The 23,177-nt window shown below is 42.6% G+C and overlaps 1 protein-coding gene across 1 annotated transcript in view; it reads left to right on the top strand.

Moving 5' to 3' along the window:
- Positions 1-23,177, top strand: part of LOC137298886 (mucin-3A-like) — a 29,947-nt gene that overhangs the window by 494 nt on the left and 6,276 nt on the right. The window contains exons 2-7 of the mRNA XM_067831240.1: positions 2,341-4,036; positions 7,024-7,139; positions 15,629-15,687; positions 16,749-16,924; positions 17,501-17,666; positions 22,395-22,577. Of these exons, the coding sequence (XP_067687341.1) occupies positions 2,401-4,036; positions 7,024-7,139; positions 15,629-15,687; positions 16,749-16,924; positions 17,501-17,666; positions 22,395-22,577 (2,336 nt within the window). The 5' untranslated portion in view covers positions 2,341-2,400. The remainder of the gene's footprint in view (positions 1-2,340; positions 4,037-7,023; positions 7,140-15,628; positions 15,688-16,748; positions 16,925-17,500; positions 17,667-22,394; positions 22,578-23,177) is intronic.

Genomic DNA, 23,177 nt, shown 5'->3' with positions numbered 1-23,177 from the left:
TCGTGGTATGCGGCCGAGCAATATCATGTTGGAACTGTAGACCTGGGCCATGAGCCGCCATGAAAGGAACAAGTTCAGTGGTGAACACCTGATCGCGGTAAGCAACAGCTGTGAGGTTTCCACGGATGACCAGAAATCGGGAACGGTTGTTACCACAGAAAGCACCCCCAGCATGCAAAACCTGATTTGGCACTAACGTCATTTGCACAACAAATGGATAGGTTTGAATGGGTTTTGCTAACGTTTTTCTAGAGTCGAAAGAAAGGGATCCCATTTCGGATACATAGATGTATCATCACAGAAAAAAAAGTATTCATTACTTTTAATATTTATATTTTGTGAAGTTTCTTTTTTGACTCAGTGTAGTAGTAGTAGTAGTAGTAGTAGTAGTAGTAGTAGTAGTAGTATCAACCAAATTAAGAAGTATCAACCAAATTAAGAACTTGACACTTATTGAAACCCACAATATGAGGAGTGTGTATACATTACGTAAATAGACTTTCAACATAAACTAATACTGTAGATCGTAGCTCATAATATTGATCACTAGGTTGCCTGGTCTAGACTAGATTATCGACCGCCGCCATATAGTTGGAATATTACTGAGTGCGACGAAAAAACGTGTGCCGTAAAATTACACTCTCTCGCATAAGCCGCCATACACACGCACACAATATTTACAAATATGTAGGTGTCAGTTTTCTAATTTTGTTGAGTAGTGTTTCATTACTGCGACTGCTAATACTATTGATTGCAACATCAGGCGTATAGCAATTCACACTGTTTATGCTTATGTTTAGTCACCTAGTTCAGTGATAGCGTTATACGTACCATACGTCAAAATATATTGTACGATCTGTAATTATTCATACCAGACCCTTCAACCTTCACCTGCTACTGCGGAGTGTTCGCTGAAGGCCAAGCGGAACGCTGCTCTGGGTTGTCAGAATAGCTGATTAACCGATTTTGTTGGATCTTGTTGCGCAAATTCTTGAATATTTTGAAGCAGTATTACGCTTACATAAATGGGAGTTATACATCCACCCGAATGAGTGTGTTTCAGTTTAGATTTTTTACGCCGGTTTTAGCTGTATTTCAGCACTATCACGGCTGATGACAGCAGACATTGTACTCACATGACCTTACAACACGAAGATATGTAATCAAATGTGTATTTCGAGGGCAAATTTCATAACTTTCGATGAAGTGCTATTTCCGTATTTATTGATACATACACATGGACAGAAAGTGTTGCAACAACACATATTTTTCACAGTCTTAATATGCCATAACTGACCATAGTAAGGGAACTTCTTCAAACATTTGAACGTTCTCTCGGGATAAACTGACCCTCAAAGAATATACTTATATGACCCGTCTAAACTCCCCAAAGTCGTCCCAAGTCATCACGATTCTGTAATGAATAATCTATCGGACATATTTTGGGAACCACAAGGTCTCAGAAATGCTCTATGGATTGAGCTCTGGACTGTGAAGGGCCAAGAAAGAGTTGCTTCCGGCCCATGGCCTCAAGATTCCATTGACGTCGTACTGTTTTGTGCTAGAGGTCCAGGTTGCCTGGCTGTATATCCGAACGATTGATTTCTGACTGTTCTGTTCGATGTCGGTGTAGTTGACCCCCTTCTCTGGCAGTAGCCGTTCGTGACATACTGTATCATAGGCAGATTCAGAGGGATAGACTAAGGTTTAATCTCTGAGTATATACGGTGTGAACCCTATTTTCTGGGGTCCCTCGCCGTGATATTGCTGGAATATTGCTAAAGGCGACGTAAAACTAAACTCACTCACTCACTCTGAATATACACAAGTCAGTGAGTCTTTGAATTTGTGTCAGTCAGTCAGTGAGTTTAGTTATACGTCGCTTTTAGCAATAGTCCAGCAATACCAAGGCGATGAACAACAGAAATGTGCTTTACACATTGTAACTGTGGGAAATCGAACCAGGGTCTTCGGCGTGACGAGCGAACGCTTTAACCACTATGCCACCCCACCGCCCCGTAGAGTTGCCAGACCAAGGCCTGAATTTTATATATGTAGAACCCTAGCTCCAGTAATTAATAAGGAAATTGTACTTACGTTGCCCACAAGGTGATTGTGTCTATCTTGACATAATTATATAGTACATACTCTGAAATGGTTGTCGTGTATCCTTTACTGTCATAGGCGTAATACTGCCATTCACTATTCCGACTGTGATACTCCAGCAATGCAGTTGTCCGTTGATGGGTTTGTAGTTGAGCATTATTTAATTCGTTAATGATAAAACAAAGGATACACATTTCATTTAGATGTGCGAAAAAACCCTCTGAATCTTTGCAGCTTGTCTGGAAAAGCACCAAACCTATTTGACAGAGAGATGTTCTGTCATCTCAACAAAAAATGAATATCCTCCTTCCAGACAAAACGATGAAAACGGCTCTCTTAGCTTTGGCTATCTGTTTCATCGGGCTCGCATCTAACTCAACCACATCCGGTCTAAGTCCATCTCCCAGTGCAAATGCGTCACCGACACCCACATCGATATCAAACCCAGGACCCAATGCAAATTCGTCAGCAACACACAAGCCTGGACCCAGTACAAATGAGTCACCAACACACAAGCCTGAACCCAGTACAAATGCGTCACCAACACACAAGCCAGGAACCAGTGCAAATGCGTCAACAACACACAAACCAGGACCCAGTACAAATGCGTCACCAACACACAAACCAGGAGCCAGTGCAGATGCGTCACCAACATCCAACACCTTAGGACCCAGTACAAATGCATCACCAACACACAAGTCAGGACCCAGTGCTAAAGCGTCACCAACACACAAGCCAGAACCCAGTACAAATGCGTCACCAACACACAAGCCAGGACCCAGTACAAATGCGTTACCGACACCCACTTCGATATCAAACCCAGGACCCAATGCAAATTCGTCACCAACACACAAGCCTGGACCCAGTACAAATGAGTCACCAACACACAAGCCTGAACCCAGTACAAACGAGTCACCAACACTCAAGCCTGGACCCAGTACAAATGCGTCACCAACACACAAACCAGGAGCCAGTGCAGATGCGTCACCAACATCCAACATCCTAGGACCCAGTACAAATGCGTCACCAACACACAAGTCAGGACCCAGTACAAATGCATCACCAACACACAAACCAGGAGCCAGTGCAGATGCGTCACCAACATCCAACACCTTAGGACCCAGTACAAATGCGTCACCAACACACAAGTCAGGACCCAGTGCTAAAGCGTCACCAACACACAAGCCAGAACCCAGTACAAATGCGTCACCAACACACAAGCCAGGACCCAGTACAAATGCGTTACCGACACCCACTTCGATATCAAACCCAGGACCCAATGCAAATTCGTCACCAACACACAAGCCTGGACCCAGTACAAATGAGTCACCAACACACAAGCCTGAACCCAGTACAAACGAGTCACCAACACTCAAGCCTGGACCCAGTACAAATGCGTCACCAACACACAAACCAGGAGCCAGTGCAGATGCGTCACCAACATCCAACATCCTAGGACCCAGTACAAATGCGTCACCAACACACAAGTCAGGACCCAGTACAAATGCATCACCAACACACAAGCCAGGAGCCAGTGCAAGTGCGTCACCAACATCCAACACCCTAGGACCCAGTACAAATGCGTCACCAACACACAACCTAGGAGCCAGTGCAGATGCGTCACCAACATCCAACACCCTTGGGCATAGTGCAAATGCGTCACCAACATCCAACACCCTTGGACCCAGTACAAATGCGTCACCGACACACAAGCCAGGACCCAGTGCAAATGCGTCACCAACACATAACCCAGGACCCAGTGAAAATGCTTCGCCGACATCCTACAACCCAGGAGCCAGTGCAAATGCGTTATCAACACTAAGATCCGGAACAAGCAAAGGGGGCAGCAGAACTGTAAAATCTACATCCACATCAGGGTTAGGCCCAGCACAGACTACAACTCCTCCTCATACAATCCCTCCGCACCCTGGTAAGGCATTCTTCTATATCTCTTGGTTTTTTTCCCAGGAGCATTGTTTGTTGGGTTTGTTTCTATCGCCGCAGTCGCAAATATTCCAGGTATTTTAAGGCAGTGTTTCAATATTCGAATCACTACCAAACAATTCAGGCAGGCTCTCCATCCTATCATTTGCCAAAGACACGGATCCGCTCTGGGCCGATCGAATGAACCGAGACTGATCGTACTGGAAATGGAAATCTATTTTTATACGTGTCAATGTTTTCATGAAACACTTATGTAGAGCATGTACAATCAAACAACACAATGACTATTGTGACATTTTCAGTTTAAAAGCTGGGGCTTTCTTTTTTCTTTTTTTTTTTAAAAAAAAGAAGACCTTACTTTATGCATCGCAGAAATTCATTTAGTTGTAAAGCATAATAAAATTCAGCTCTCGAAATTTTAACTGAATTCTTATGAACGGTTAAAGCGTTTACAATGTGTGCTTCACATGCCTGTGTACCCGGCCATGCTATTGCTAGAATAGTGATAAAGCATTATAAAATTAAAGTCACTCACTCAGGCAATAAACTGAATATACAAATGTTTAAGGGTCAGAGGTGCACTTCAGTTTTTCAGCTTGTTCAGCCTGACCTGAGCTACTCTACATATGCATGAACCGGGAGGTCAAATGTTAACTACATTAAATAGTAGAGCAGAGAATGTTACATGGCGACCTTGTCTCGGCAGTTCGGACATGTTGACAATCAACTTACAAAGGTGCACCCCTTCACAATAATAGACCCAACCAGTTGTGACACGGCCACACAATGTATTAGTATTCACTTGATAAGATCAAGCTGAACAACCTGTAGTTCTGTCCCGAACTGTTTCTCCTTCGTAATCATGATCTCATCAGAAACCACTAACGCAGTGACGTTGCAAATCCACCTTAGTTCCCATTATAATGCTAACAGAATTTGTCCAGTAGGTTCGAATCTGAATTACAATATGGCGATTACTAAAGACATATTGAGCAACGTTCATTTCAGTACAAGTTATGTAGAATCTGGTATCTGTTTAACTTGTTGATGGATTTAATACGTTTTAAAAATTCAGGTTTCCTTTTGCATGCTCTCTCAAAATGTGTAATTCGATCATAAGTAAATATGATATGTCGATAAATCGCCAGACTGTGTGAGCCTATATGTTTTCGTCACAATGAAACATTGACCAAAGCTGGAAATCCTCGAAGTTATGAAGGTGATACACATACTGTGGTTCTGATTTAGATCTAAGCTGCCCTGTAGACTGGACCCCAAATGGCCACAGTTAAAGGTCACATGCAACCAAAAACATCAAACATAATTAAAACACAATTATCAGTTATTCATGACATATATAATATACATCGCTGTTTGTAAAAAACAAATAAACTAAATATTAAGCGTACAATCGCGATTCAAAAGTGCAATATTTTATACTTGGACTTACTTCACTCAAAACGAAGCCCTCGGGAGACCGAACCCAGTCATAGCGGGTGGCGGTGCACTCAAGTGTAACGACGGCTTCCGATTGGCTGGTTCATTTGCTGATACGCTGAGGGCTCATTGTGTGTACACAAAGATGATCTGTTTGATGAGCATTTTAGAGTGAGTGAGTGAGTGAGTTTAGTTTTACGTCGCACTTAGCAATATTCCAGCTATATGGCGACGGTCTGTAAATAATCGAGTCTGGACCAGACAATCCAGTAATCAACAACATGAGCATCGATCTGCGCAATTAGGAACCGATGACATGTGTCAACCAAGTCAGCGAGTCTGACCACCCGATCCCGTTAGTCGCCTCTTACGACAAGCATAGTCGCCATATTTATGGCAAGCATGGGTTGCTGAAGGCCTATTCTACCCCGGGACCTTCACGGGTCCATGAGCATTTTAGAAGTATGGAGAGTCACAAGAAAGTAAGATTCTTTATGGATAACAGCTTCTTTTAGAATGTACATAGAGATGTTGGGTTTTATAATTTTGTAAGCACATTTTCTCTGAATTTGCGTACGATCCAATCATAACTCACCTCAGTAGAGATGGTGAACTACTACATGGCTGGAAACTGCCATTCGTTAAAGTACAATGCAGGATTTGACACTGACAAAAGTTTGCACCAGTTTCCGTCAGATCTCAGTCATCCGAGAAAAATGGAAGTAGTTTGTCTGCAACCCACAGACATAAAAAAACATGTCATGTGTTGAAGTATCACACCTGCCTAATTACATAATGAGGTTTAATTACATAATTACATAATGCAGTTTATTTTGTTTATGGCGTATAGCCTGATATGTGGTCAATGATTTAATCTGTGTATTGCATATTGCTTTAACAGACAGGCTGACAGACATATAGGTGACAATAAACTCCGATTTCTCGGGCTTTTTTTCATCGCTTTTTTCAACTTTATAGGCTGAATTGGCATTTTTGATGATTTGTTTCCGTAAGTGTATACCGAAGGGTATCAGAATCTGCAAAGTTGTGCTTTACGTTGTATGTGACCTTTAATTAGCAAAATGGACTGCATTTGTGGTTCTTTTCCAAGGAGATTGAAGACATGAGACATGGCTGAAGATGCTATCATTAGCTGTTATAAATAATACTAGACTATTTAATCTCGCCACGGTACTGGGGAAAATACGGTTCGCTCTTACTTCCCACTCGTGTGAATTTATGAAAATTTTCAGCTGTTCTTATAGCTGGATATGTAAATACCCTCTTTCACGTTAACGAATAGGCCACTGCAAGATTTTTGTGTCTGATTTGTTGACCAAGAAGTGCCAAATATTCCTAACAAAAAACGTTCTCGTATTTCTTTTTGTCACTATACCTGAAAAACTGTTCATCCGTTTCACACTGAATTATCCATTTAATTGATTCCTTTATTTAATCAATATAATTGATTTTTTTCGATTAGGGAATGTTTATGATACAAAAGAAAGAAATATGTCTACACTCTTTCTTTTACAGAAAAGGCAAATTTCAACCTTGGTTTTTCGCTGAAAATTGATGCAACGTTTTCTAAAGATTTAGATGATAAGACTTCACCCAACTATATGAACTACTCGGCAGCATTCAGAAAAGTGGTAAGTAGGATGCCGAAAGTGATGTAGACCCACAATGATGACAAACGTAGGAACCCAGTCACAGCCAGTCAGAGTCAGTTAGAGGTTTCTGGTACTGCCAAGGGGCGTAATTTACCCGTTGTGACAAGCGGAGCGCTCGTGTGCACCTATTCTTGCATAGCTGGTACAGCTTACATACATTTAACAATACATTAATCCATACCGATTGTATCACTAAATGCATTGGATTTCTTGGCAAATAGGCTGCATGGATCCTCACACTAAACAGGTAAGGTATTATGATATGTTGTTTTCGTATGATGTTTACTGAGGAGACACGAAGGATAACACTTGTTATTAGCAATATTCCAGTCGAGCACCTGAGTTCGATTCCCAACATGGGTACAATGTGTCAAGCCCGTATCTGGTGACCCCCCACTGTAACATTGCTGGAATATTGTTAAAAATGGAGTAAAACCATACTCACTCACTGATTTAATAACTTAATCGATGCAAAACGCACCAATTTTACAGTGTTGGGTAAACTTAGAAATCATGGAAAGCATATACCCGTGAAAGAGTCATGCAAAATGTGCTCCACTGATGGAACAAAATGATAACATTCAGGTTTGGCACAAATACAAGTTTCTACACGTCTTGGCATTGACCAAATGAGCCTATAAAGGTGTTGTTGTGGAATCAATGGTCTACCGTTCTCTCTGTATCGTCTGCTCAAGGTCATCTAGAGTCAAAAACAACATCTGAGACATTATAATTCATGGGCGAGCATCATCATCCATGGACGAGCATTATCATCCATGGACGAGCATCATCATCCATGGACGAGCATCATCATCCATGGACGAGCATCATCATCCATGGACGAGCATCATCATCATTGGACGAGCATCATCATCCATGGACGAGCATCATCATCCATGGACGAGCATCATCATCATTGGACCAGCATTATCATCCATGGACGAGCATCATCATCCATGGACGAGCATCATCATCATTGGACGAGCATCATCAACCATGGACGAGCATTATCAACCATGGACGAGCACCATCATCCATGGACGAGCACCATCATCCATGGACGAGCATCATCATCCATGGACGAGCATCATCATCCATGGACGAGCATAATCATTGATGGACGAGCATCATCATCATTGGACGAGCATTATCATTGATGGACGAGCATCATCATCATTGGACGAGCATTATCATCCATGGACGAGCATCATCGTCATTGGACGAGCATCATCGTCATTGGACGAGCATCATCATCCATGGACGAGCATCATCATCCATGGACGAGCATCATCATCATTGGACGAGCATTATCAGCCATGGACGAGCATTATCATCCATGGACGAGCACCATCATCCATGGACGAGCATTATCATCCATGGACGAGCATCATCATCCATGGACGAGCATCATCATCCATGGACGAGCATAATCATTGATGGACGAGCATCATCATCATTGGACGAGCATTATCATTGATGGACGAGCATCATCATCATTGGACGAGCATTATCATTCATGGACGAGCATCATCGTCATTGGACGAGCATCATCGTCAATGGACGAGCATCATCATCATTGGACGAGCATCATCATTGATGGACGAGCATCATCATCGTTGGACGAGCATCATCATCATTGGACGAGCATCATCATCATTGGAAGAGCATTATCAGCCATGGACGAGCATTATCATCCATGGACGAGCATCATCATCATTGGACGAGCATTATCGTCCATGGACGAGCATTATCATTGATGGACCAGAACTATCATCATTGGACGAGCATCATCGTCCATGGACGAGCATTATCATTGATGGACGAGCATCATCATCATTGGACGAGCATCATCATCCATGGACGAGCATCATCATCAATGGACGAGCATTATCATCATTGGACGAGCATTATCATCATTGGACGAGCATTATCATCATTGGACGGGCATTATCATTGATGGACGAGCATCATCATCCATGGACGAGCATCATCATCATTCGACCAGCATCATCATCCATGGACGAGCATTATCATCATTGGACGAGCATCATCCATGGACGAGCATTATCATCCATGGAGGAGCATCATCATCCATGGACGAGCATCATCATCCATGGACGAGCATCATCATCATTGGACGAGCATCATCAGCCATGGACGAGCATTATCACTGATGGACGAGCATCATCATCCATGGACGAGCATCATCATCATTGGACGAGCATTATCGTCCATGGACGAGCATGATCATTGATGGACCAGCATTATCATCATTCATCGAGCATCATCATCCATGGACGAGCATCATCATCCATGGAGGAGCATCATCATCATTGGACGAGCATCATCAGCCATGGACGAGCATTATCATTGATGGACGAGCATCATCATCATTGGACGAGCATCATCATCCATGGACGAGCATCATCATCCATGGACGAGCACTATCATCATTGGACGAGCATTATCATCCATGGACGAGCATTATCGTTGATGGACGAGCATCATCATCATTGGACGAGCATCATCATCCATGGACGAGCATCATCATCATTGGACGAGCATTATCAGCCATGGACGAGCATTATCATTGATGGACGAGCACCATCATCCATGGACGAGCATTATCATCCATGGACGAGCATCATCATCCATGGACGAGCATCATCATCCATGGACGAGCATCATCATCCATGGACGAGCATCATCATCATTGGACGAGCATCATCATCCATGGACGAGCATCATCATCCATGGACGAGCATCATCATCATTGGACCAGCACTATCATCCATGGACGAGCATCATCATCCATGGACGAGCATCATCATCATTGGACGAGCATTATCGTCCATGGACGAGCATTATCATTGATGGACGAGCATCATCATCATTGGACGAGCATCATCATCCATGGACGAGCATCATCATCAATGGACGAGCATTATCATCATTGGACGAGCATTATCATCATTGGACGAGCATTATCATCATTGGACGGGCAGTATCATTGATGGACGAGCATTATCATCCATGGACGAGCATCATCATCATTGGACCAGCATCATCATCCATGGACGAGCATTATCATCATTGGACGAGCATCATCCATGGACGAGCATTATCATCCATGGAGGAGCATCATCATCCATGGACGAGCATCATCATCCATGGACGAGCATCATCATCATTGGACGAGCATCATCAGCCATGGACGAGCATTATCACTGATGGACGAGCACCATCATCCATGGACGAGCATTATCATCCATGGACGAGCATCATCATCCATGGACGAGCATCATCATCCATGGACGAGCATAATCATTGATGGACGAGCATCATCATCCATGGACGAGCATCATCATCATTGGACGAGCATTATCAGCCATGGACGAGCATTATCATTGATGGACGAGCACCATCATCCATGGACGAGCATTATCATCCATGGACGAGCATCATCATCCATGGACGAGCATTATCATCCATGGACGAGCATCATCATCCATGGACGAGCATCATCATCCATGGACGAGCATAATCATCGATGGACGAGCATCATCATCATTGGACGAGCATCATCATCCATGGACGAGCATCATCATCATTGGACGAGCATTATCGTCCATGGACGAGCATGATCATTGATGGACGAGCATTATCATCATTCATCGAGCATCATCATCCATGGACGAGCATTATCATCCATGGAGGAGCATCATCATCCATGGACGAGCATCATCATCAGTGGACGAGCATCATCAGCCATGGACGAGCATTATCATTGATGGACGAGCATCATCATCATTGGACGAGCATCATCATCCATGGACGAGCATCATCATCCATGGACGAGCACTATCATCATTGGACGAGCATTATCATCCATGGACGAGCATTATCATTGATGGACGAGCATCATCATCATTGGACGAGCATCATCATCCATGGACGAGCATCATCATCATTGGACGAGCATTATCAGCCATGGACGAGCATTATCATTGATGGACGAGCACCATCATCCATGGACGAGCATTATCATCCATGGACGAGCATCATCATCCATGGACGAGCATCATCATCCATGGACGAGCATAATCATTGATGGACGAGCATCATCATCCATGGACGAGCATCATCATCATTGGACGAGCATTATCAGCCATGGACGAGCATTATCATTGATGGACGAGCACCATCATCCATGGACGAGCATTATCATCCATGGACGAGCATCATCATCCATGGACGAGCATCATCATCCATGGACGAGCATAATCATTGATGGACGAGCATCATCATCATTGGACGAGCATTATCATTGATGGACGAGCATCATCATCATTGGACGAGCATTATCATTGATGGACGAGCATCATCGTCATTGGACGAGCATCATCGTCATTGGACGAGCATCATCATCCATGGACGAGCATCATCATCCATGGACGAGCATCATCATCATTGGACCAGCATTATCGTCCATGGACGAGCATTATCATCCATGGACGAGCACCATCATCCATGGACGAGCATCATCATCCATGGACGAGCATCATCATCCATGGACGAGCATCATCATCCATGGACGAGCATAATCATTGATGGACGAGCATCATCATCATTGGACGAGCATTATCATTGATGGACGAGCATCATCATCATTGGACGAGCATTATCATTGATGGACGAGCATCATCGTCATTGGACGAGCATCATCATCATTGGACGAGCATGATCATTGATGGACGAGCATCATCATCATTGGACGAGCATCATCATTGGACGAGCATCATCATCATTGGACGAGCATCATCATCATTGGAAGAGCATTATCAGCCATGGACGAGCATTATCATTGATGGACGAGAACTATCATCATTGGACGAGCATTATCGTCCATGGACGAGCATTATCATTGATGGACGAGAACTATCATCATTGGACGAGCATCATCGTCCATGGACGAGCATTATCATTGATGGACGAGCACTATCATCATTGGACGAGCATCATCATCATTGGACGAGCATTATCATTGATGGACGAGCATCATCATCATTGGACGAGCATCATCATCCATGGACGAGCATCATCATCAATGGACGAGCATTATCATCATTGGACGAGCATTATCATCATTGGACGGGCATTATCATTGATGGACGAGCATCATCATCATTGGACGAGCATTATCATCATTGGACGAGCATCATCATCATTGGACGAGCATCATCATCCATGGACGAGCATCATCATCATTGGACGAGCATCATCATCCATGGACGAGCATTATCATCCATGGACGAGCATCATCCATGGACGAGCATTATCATCCATGGAGGAGCATCATCATCCATGGACGAGCATCATCATCCATGGACGAGCATCATCATCATTGGACGAGCATCATCAGCCATGGACGAGCATTATCACTGATGGACGAGCATCATCATCCATGGACGAGCATCATCATCATTGGACGAGCATTATCGTCCATGGACGAGCATGATCATTGATGGACGAGCATTATCATCATTCATCGAGCATCATCATCCATGGACGAGCATTATCATCCATGGAGGAGCATCATCATCCATGGACGAGCATCATCATCATTGGACGAGCATCATCAGCCATGGACGAGCATTATCATTGATGGACGAGCATCATCATCATTGGACGAGCATCATCATCCATGGACGAGCATCATCATCATTGGACGAGCATTATCAGCCATGGACGAGCATTATCAGCCATGGACGAGCACCATCATCCATGGACGAGCATCATCATCCATGGACGAGCATCATCATCCATGGACGAGCATCATCATCCATGGACGAGCATCATCATCCATGGACGAGCATCATCATTGATGAACGAGCATCATCATCATTGGACGAGCATCATCATCATTGGACGAGCATTATCATTGATGGACGAGCATCATCATCATTGGACGAGCATTATCATTGATGGACGAGCATCATCGTCATTGGACGAGCATCATCGTCATTGGACGAGCATCATCATCATTGGACGAGCATTATCATTGATGGACGAGCATCATCATCATTGGACGAGCATCATCATTGGACGAGCATCATCATCATTGGACGAGCATCATCATCATTGGAAGAGCATTATCAGCCATGGACGAGCATTGTCACTCATGGACGAGCATCATCATCCATGGACGTGCATCATCATCATTGGACGAGCATTATCGTCCATGGACGAGCATTATCATTGATGGACGAGAACTATCATCATTGGACGAGCATCATCGTCCATGGACGAGCATCATCATCCATGGACGAGCATCATCATCATTGGACGAGCATCATCATCATTGGACGAGCATTATCATTGATGGACGAGCATCATCATCATTGGACGAGCATCATCATCCATGGACGAGCATCATCATCAATGGACGAGCATTATCATCATTGGACGAGCATTATCATCATTGGACGGGCATTATCATTGATGGACGAGCATCATCATCATTGGACGAGCATTATCATCATTGGACGAGCATCATCATCATTGGACGAGCATTATCATCCATGGACGAGCATCATCATCATTGGACGAGCATCATCATCATTGGACGAGCATCATCATCCATGGACGAGCATTATCATCCATGGACGAGCATCATCCATGGACGAGCATTATCATCCATGGAGGAGCATCATCATCCATGGACGAGCATCATCATCCATGGACGAGCATCATCATCATTGGACGAGCATCATCAGCCATGGACGAGCATTATCATTGATGGACGAGCATCATCATCCATGGACGAGCATCATCATCATTGGACGAGCATTATCGTCCATGGACGAGCATGATCATTGATGGACGAGCATCATCATCATTCATCGAGCATCATCATCCATGGACGAGCATCATCATCCATGGACGAGCATCATCATCATTGGACGAGTATCATCAGCCATGGACGAGCATTATCATCCATGGACGAGCATCATCATCATTGGACGAGCATCATCATCCATGGACGAGCATCATCATCCATGGACGAGCACTATCATCATTGGACGAGCATTATCATCATTGGACGAGCATTATCATTGATGGACGAGCATCATCATCATTGGACGAGCATCATCACCCATGGACGAGCATCATCATCATTGGACGAGCATTATCATCATTGGACGAGCATTATCATTGATGGACGAGCATCATCATCATTGGACGAGCATTATCATTGATGGACGAGTATTATCATCATTGGACGAGCATTATCGTCCATGGACGAGCATTATCGTCCATGGACGAGCATTGTCATCCATGGACGAGCATCATCATCCATGGACGAGCATCATCATCCATGGACGAGCATCATCATTCATAGACGAGTATTATCATCATTGGACGAGCATCATCATCCATGGACGAGCATCATCATCCATGGACGAGCATCATCATCATTGGACGAGAATTATCATTGATGGACGAGCATCGTCATCCATGGACGAGCATCGTCATCCATGGACGAGCATCGTCATCATTGGACGAGCATTATCATTGATGGACGAGCATCATCATTGGACGAGCATCATCATCCATGGACGAGCATAATCATTGATGGACGAGCATTATCATCATTGGACGAGCATTATCATCATTGGACGAGCATTATCATCCATGGACGAGCATCATCATTGATGGACGAGCATCATCATCATTGGACGAGCATTATCATCTATAAAAGTGAAAAGCCAGGACCAGAGGAATTATTACAGGTAGGTTTACACCGATCAGGGTACACTCGTGCAGAGTGGAGCACATTCAGGCCACACATGTGCATGTCGTTTCTGAGAGTTGTTGTAGTGCCAGTCTTATTGATTTGACAGCTACCAAATGTCATGTATAATAATATTTACCTTCAGTAACATGTCGGCAAAAATCTACATCGAAACTGAAAACGTTATTATTCTTTTGCTTATTTATGTTTTTGTGAGTACAATAGAACTCGCCGGAACCGTAACTAAATCGATTATACAGGGTATATCATCTACAAGCAACTTCCAAATTTCTTTAACGATGATGTTTATACCTTATATACTGTTGGCGCTTGGAAGGCATTTTGTTATTTGTTATCATCTTAAAAGTGAAAATGTCTCACCAGGTATGCAGATGAAGATTGTTTATCCCCAAACAACAATTTGGAACACGCTGTTCTTTGTTTGCAGTATTTTAGTTGCCTTCTATAAATAATATTAGTGCTCAGATAAAATACACACGCACACGCACACGCACACGCACACGCACACGCACACGCACACGCAATCACCTACCTATTTGATTTGTTAGGACCCTGCAGACCATTGTGCTACGTGGAGTTTCAGCACTGCATTATTGGTACGTTCAGTGCAGTTTGTCTTGCCAGAATCATCAGTATCTGCTCGGTGTTTCAGATTACAAAGGCCTTTGTGGATGTCCCTGGTTTCAGACAGATAATTATTAAAGGGTTCCGGTAAGCTCAAGCTCAACCTCTCTCTCAGACACAAACGCGTGCGCGCACGCACACACAGACACCTCAGGCAACTAGCAGGATCAGATGGTAGACTCTTTGACCAGGTTGACACCAGGTCATTGTTAACATCAAATCTTGTAGATCGGTGCTCATGATCTCGATCACTGGACTTTTGAACGATCATGTTCAGAACGCGGTCATATACCTGGAATATACGTAGAATCAAGACAGCTCAAGTGCCCTCTATTCAACTCCAAACAATCATGTGTAAATAGAGGAAGCGAGCCACTGAATGGATGATGAATAGCAAACGACCTCTTTGATTGTTAGTTGCAAAGCGCCTCTTCAAGCAATGTGACAACTGTTTGTAAAAACAATTGTACTTGTCTATCTACATCAACCAAGTCACTGAACCTGACCACCCGATCCCGTCAGTCAAATCTTACGACATACATGGGCTACTGAAGACCAATTCTAACCTGGACCTTCACGGTACAATACATCCTTTGATAGTGAGTGAGTTTAGTTTTACGCCGCACGCAGCAATACTGCACCTACATGGTGGCGTTCTGTAAATAATCAAGTCTGGACCAGACAATCCAATGATCAATGGCATGAGCATCGATTGGAACCTACGACATGTGTCAACCAGGTCATCGAGACTGACCACTCGATTCCGTTAGTCGCCTCTTACAAGCATAGTCGCCTTCAATGGAAAGCATGGGTTGGTGAAGACCTATTCTACCCCGGATCATCACGGGTACAATACACCCTTTAATAGATACGATATGTGATATTGCATGTTATCCTGGAATATATATTGTAATATGATGAAATATAACGTAAAGCATTAAATATAAAATTGAGTCTGGTCAAATGAATCAGTGTGAAATGAAAGAATGAGCAAGATCACAAGGCCATCCAAGCAACATTTTCGTCAGTAAGTACAACCTTTTCTCCATCCTTATTTTAAATATGGGGGGAGGAAAAAGTCACAGTTTAAAGTAACAGAGAATTTTAAGAGAAATCCTCAAGCTATGATATAGTTTTTATTTTATTAGGAATGGGTCCATCATCTGTGACTACACAGCTGTGTTCGGAGCTACAACCGATCGTACACAAGTGGTCAAGGAAATCAGAGGTTCTGTGAAAGGAAATTTACAGAAGGCTAAAGTGAGCGGCCATGACGTAAATAGCAATTATCTCGAGCAGAATATAAACGAGGGACTCAATGCGTGTAAGTACAAATGATAATTGTTTGTGGTTTGACGCCGCAGTTAATATTCCAGCTGTATGGCGGCAGTCTGTGAAAATCGAATATGGACCAGAAAATCCACTCATCAACATCATGAGCATCAACCTACACAGGATACAATCATGTGTCAACCAATCCGATCCCATTATTCGACAAGCATGGTCTGCTGAAGACCAATTCTATGTCGGATCTTCACGGGTCACAAATGGCGGCTGTATGTAGGTGCAGCAGTTTATTTTGACCGATCCCACTCGAAACACGTGTATTTAAAATCAAGTCAAAATATTAATTGGCGTCAGGTGCGATTAATGGCAAATCTCTGTGAACTGGTGTTCCAATTCCAACTGATTTCTAAATAAACCATGAATGACCATATTAGCCACATCATCATGGGATCGAATCTGCGGCACGAACCACGATGAGGTAGCCGAGTGGTCAAATCGTTCGCTCGTCACGCCGAAGGCCTGGGTTCAATTTGTCACATGGGTGCAATGTGTAAAGTCCATTTCTGGTGTCAAGCGGCGTAAAACTAAATTTCATTCAACACTTGGTTTTCAGCGAAGAACTTAATGTCTGACATCTGCAGAGCAGAGGGCATCTGCGATATTGGCTACAACTGCTCCCTTGATCACAAGAAGGTCACATGCACCAGTAATTGTAACAACATGGACTGTGGCAGTCATGGAGTGTGTCAATTCAAGGTAGATGGTCAACCTATATGCAGGTGAGCTGTTAAGTAGTAATTATGACAGAATATTTGACAGAGTGGGTTTATGTCATGTGTTGCCCAACTGATAGGTACTACCCAGCAACGTTTAGGAGCACCTAAAGCACTCGCTAAATGTTATGCACCTATCAATGGTGACTTTCTCCATTACCTTGGGGGAACCAACTGCAAACCTTATGCAGATGAACTGTCTGAGGAACATGCATCACATTGCTGAAAGGCACGTGCAAATGTCGTGCATGTGAACAGCTGCGTGTCAGTGTAAAGCTTTCTTAAGAATTCTCCCATTTTCACTGAGTACCATAATTTATTGAACCTATGACAAAACCTTTTCAGCGTTACAAATTTGTTTTACAATACCTCGGTTCATGTGTAATGGTTCAAGTGTTGTGGATTATGCGATAGCTTCAGCTAAGTTATTTCCACACATAAGCGATTTTTAAGTTGAAGATGCTGATTACTACAATCATTTCCCAATATCATGTTCATTAAACACTGGCCTCCACTCAACATGTGACTGTGAACCTATTACTGATGGTGATATACAAACAGAAGCCAGACTACATACTAGCGCCACTGTACAGGAACAAACTTCACATGACTGGATAAAGTTTGTATGGAACCAGGATTCCTATGAAAATTTCATTAGTAACTTTAAAGGCTTAATCACAAACATTTTTTTGTCAGTCTGTTGATTTTGCTAAGAAATTATATAAGTCTAACACAAGGAAATTTCAAGCCCAGCCTCCATGGTGGGACCAAAAATTAGAAGTACTTAAACGTAAGAAATATGCTGCTCTTAGAGCCCACAGAGACTAAGGTGCTGATTTTAATATATTCAAATTGGTGAGGTCACTGAAATACCCGTTTAAAGGGAAGAAGAGACAATATTATGAACACAACCAACACAAACTGGTAGAAGCCAGGAATGACCCTAGAATGTTTTGGCAATTGCTTAAGTCTACTAGGAAAACAACTGTTATTAATGTTAATATTGACCCATGTGACTGGGTGAAACATTTCTCCTCTCTCCTGACTTGTGATCAAGACTTACAGTTACTCTTATTTCACACTCCAGGTGCAGTGTGTGATACTATGTGTGATGATGGCTTAAATGATAACATTACTGAACAGGAAGTGAGCCATAACGTTGACAAACTGAAAAACATTAAATCTCCCGGACCTGATGGTATAGCAGCTGAATTTATTAAAACAGCAAAACCATATTTTGTTCAGCATCTTACATTACTTTTTAACCAAATACTTAATAAGGGCAATTTCCCAACTGTGTGGTGTACCAGTATAATATGTCTTCTCTTCAAGTCAGGATTAAAACAAGACCCCAGTAATTATAGGGGCATCTCTCGTATAGATTCACTTTGTAAAGCGTTTATTTGCATCCTAACATCTAGGAAGGTTTTACTGTGTTTTTTTTATAGATTTTGCAAAAGCATTTGATACAATTAACCATAAAGTTTTATTTCATTGTCTAAAGGATGTTCGAATAACTGGCAAATTCTCTAATATCTTAGTGTCCATGTACTCGAAATTGGTAGCCTGTGTTAGGACTTCAAATGGCCTCACTGATACTTTCAGGTGCAATCAAGGCACCCGTCAAGGTTGCATCTTGAGTCCCCAACTATTCATTATCTTTATCAATAAGCTCTTTTCAGTTTTAGAAAGGTTTGGAGAAAAAGGTGTTAACATCAAAGTTAATGTTGATAATCTCTATGCATTAATGTTTGCTGCTGATGTGTGGGGAGTTGCAGATACTGCACTTCAATTGCAGAAGAGACTAAATGCACTAGAGTTATTCTGCAGGCATACTGGTATGAAGATTAATTTGGAACAAAACAAAGATTATTGTGTTTCGAAACTCAGGATATTTAAGGCACTATGAAAAATGGTTCTTTGAGGGCGAACAAATTGAAGTCGTGCCATTTTATAGGTATCTTGGCATAGCTTTTACTCCCAGGCTATCATGGACTAAGGCACATCATTGCCTCTTCTCTCAAGGTAATAAAGCACTTAAGTCTATCTACTCATTTCAAAGACATTTTGGTAATCTGTCAGCTCAGGAATGTGGCAGGCTTCCATCACAATATAATTTTATGTCTAGAGCAGTTAAATATTGGTGTAGGTTAACACAGTTAGTATCACACCGACTCCCATTTCAGTGTTATGATATGTTGAAATCTCTTGATGATCTAGGTAGGACTACATGGGCTACAAACATAAAAAATTCTTATTTAACCTCGGTTTAGGGTTTGTATGGATCACACAGGATGTCGGTGATAGCAAGGCATTTATGCAGCAATTTAAACTTCAGCTCTATGATAACCTCAAACAATCATGGTCTGCCACTGTTCATAACCTTTCAGATTCATTTGCCCACAAACACTTTAAAACACTGCTGCGTGTAGAAAGCTACCTAACATCATCAATCTCTCCCTATCCAAAATCTCTTCTAGCAAAGTTTAGGTGCAGCAATTTTGGGTTAGGTATAAAGGTAGGAAGACATAATGACATTCCAGTTGCTGACATTGTTTGCACTGTAAAGCAGAAAATTTGCAATTACTTGATTGTAAATTATATAATGATGATAGAAATAGGTTCATCATTCCATTTGTGTATGGCAATGTCAGCAAACAAAATGTAATACACATACTTAACACTAAAGAAAAAATATTATCATAAATGTCTGTAAATTTCTGAATTATGTACGTGAAACTAGACCTGCAAGCCTGAAAACATAAATCCTATCAATTTTATGTGCGCTTATCTCAACGAATCTACTTTTTTTTGGTATTATGGGCCTTTGGCCTTTATACTGAATAAAATATCTGTCTGTCTGTCATGTATAAACTATACCGTTAAACAGTAATGAATAAGTGAGTGAGTGAGTGAGTTTAGTTTTACGCCGCACTCAGCAATATTACAGCTATATGGCAGCGGTCTGTAAATAATCGAGTCTGGACCAGACAATCCAGTGATCAACAACTTGAGCATCGATCTGCGCAATTGGGAACCGATGACACGCGTCAACCAAGTCAGCGAGCCTGACCACCCGATCCTGTTAGTCGCCTCTTACGACAAGCTGAGTCGCCTTTTATGGCAAGCATGGGTTGCTGAAGGCCTATTCTACCCCGGGACCTTCACGGGTAGTAATGAATAAACTTTTGATGGATAGTATATCATTTTCACATGACAAGAGTCTTGAATATCTATTTTAAAAATACATGTTGGTCGGTGGGGTGGCCTATCGTTCAAAGGCATTGTTTCATCAAGCCGAGGATCCGGGTTCGATTCGCCACATGGGCGTAAAGCCAATTGCTGGTGTGTACCGGAAACTCAGCGAGTAAACCAAACTCACTAAACGTTCCTTCCTAATAGTATAGTGCAGTGTTGACAGATCACCCTGACTTCTTTGCAGTTTGTTTGATGTGGGGGAATGGCTCGCGAAATGGCCACGTCGCTTTACCCTCGGGTCCATGTTCTGAGTGCAATAAGTGGATTAATGTTGTTACCGCCATGCCAGTCGTAGCCTAGCCATACTGACGTTTACGCATCTGTCTCATGAGGCCCGGGGATTTTTAGGCCTTGTGGCAATGATAACCTGTTCTAACCCTGAATCTTCTAGGGGTGAAACGGTACATCGCGGTTTTAGTAGAAGTATTTTAGTAGGTATTTTTCCTTCGGTTCAGTCTACCGTAATGCAATACAAAAGTACGTTTTTTTCGGTTTTCGTAACGTCACATTACTAAGCTTTTAAAACCCTTTTCTAAAATGTCTCGCAGTCGAGTCGTTTCGTCAAGTATGCATTTCTGTAAGGTTTAGCTCTTGTTGCCAATTTTCGGCTTTATGATCTTATTTCACATACGAAATACGAAAGAGATCGAACCGAGGGCTTTGTACCGCAATACGTACCGTGCCGTGTGCGGAGCGCACTGTTTCACCCCTAGAATCCACACGCCTCGTCATTTTGGACTGATAATAGAAACAGTGAGAGTGTGGATTGTTATCCTTTGGCAGTAGGGCGTTCCTTGACAAATATACCCGATACACAGTTATACGGAAAATGAAGCCATACGTATTTTATTATATATTTTTCTTTAATTTAACCTTAGTTGGTCTTGGATGTTTGTTTATGTTTTGGTTCAACATTGTACTCAGTAATATTGCGACTGTAAGGCCGCGTTCTGTAAACAATCGAATCTGAACCCGACAGTCTAGTGAACACCATCAGCATCAACCTCTGTATTTGGAAGGCAATGCTATGTGTCAACCGCGTCAGTGACCACAAGAACCTGTTGGTCGCCTCTTGCACACAAGCATGGGTTGCTGAAGGCCAATTCTGACCCGGATCTTAACACCAAATCTGTGTCGGACGTTTGAGCACCCCTCAAAACGAAGATACAATATCGGACTGGTCCAACCTAAATGTGAAACGTCGAACTGAAGGGCATTATCAATCAGACACAAGAAAGGAAGATATTTGAACATCTGTTAATATATTCTCCAGGTACATATCCACCTAAAAGAAGTGAGTTAGTTTAGTTTCATAAGCCTCATTTAGCAATATCCCAGCAATATCCCAGCAATATACTGGCGGCGGACACTAGGCATGGGCTTTACACACTGTATACCTGTAGGGAATCAAACTCGGGTCTTCAGCGTGACGATCGAACGCTTTATCTAGGCTACCCTTATTTACCACTATTTCAGATGCAAAAAGCACCCAAAGTACGTTTACAGTGGGGACCGCTGTGAGATCACAGGGGAGCAGCTGCTGCTGAAGTCGGAATATATCGCCGCCATAGCTGGAGGTGCGGGAGGTGGCCTCGTTCTCATACTGGTCATAGCTCTCATCTGCACATGCGTCAGGAAGAGGAAAGCGAAAGAAAAACGGTAGTACTGAATCCTTAGGATCTGCATCACAACACTGTCATGTTAATGGCGCTTATGTTGACTACTTAATTTGTTTGTGAAAAAAAAGAATTATGGTAGGGACCCTTTTTAAAGACATACCATGGACAATAATGAAGAAAACAAAAATTAATATAATTTTGAATTATGGTTCCTTCACTTGTAAATAGTTCGTACTTCAACTAATTTGTTTATGAAGATTAGGTAAGATAACCCGAATTTGCCCACATGACCGTATTTACTAAGTGAACCCTTCAGAAATTGCTTGACTATTGTATGAACACCATGTTCAACTTTCCTTTCCTCCTGTTCAATACAGTTTGAAAGCAGAACAGAGTCAGTATAGGTAGAGACATGTCAGGCAAACTAATTCTCAAGACGACATCTGTAAATATGTACTGAGATTCCAGCAGAGGCAGGAGATAACTTTCATAACTGTTGAAATACAATATTGAAAAATATATTTCTAGAACTTTGTCTTGGCTATAAAAAAGGTCGGAAAGCGCACATAATATCTCCCCTTCATCGCCAGCAGGAACTGAAAGAAAAACGTGCATGTGTGGAATTATCATGGGATTGTAC

Source organism: Haliotis asinina, chromosome 10 (assembly GCF_037392515.1).
Source record: "Haliotis asinina isolate JCU_RB_2024 chromosome 10, JCU_Hal_asi_v2, whole genome shotgun sequence".
Taxonomy (NCBI): Eukaryota; Metazoa; Mollusca; class Gastropoda; order Lepetellida; family Haliotidae; genus Haliotis; species Haliotis asinina.
Note: the sequence above shows the minus strand (reverse complement) of the source record. Positions and strands in the feature narration are given on the sequence as shown.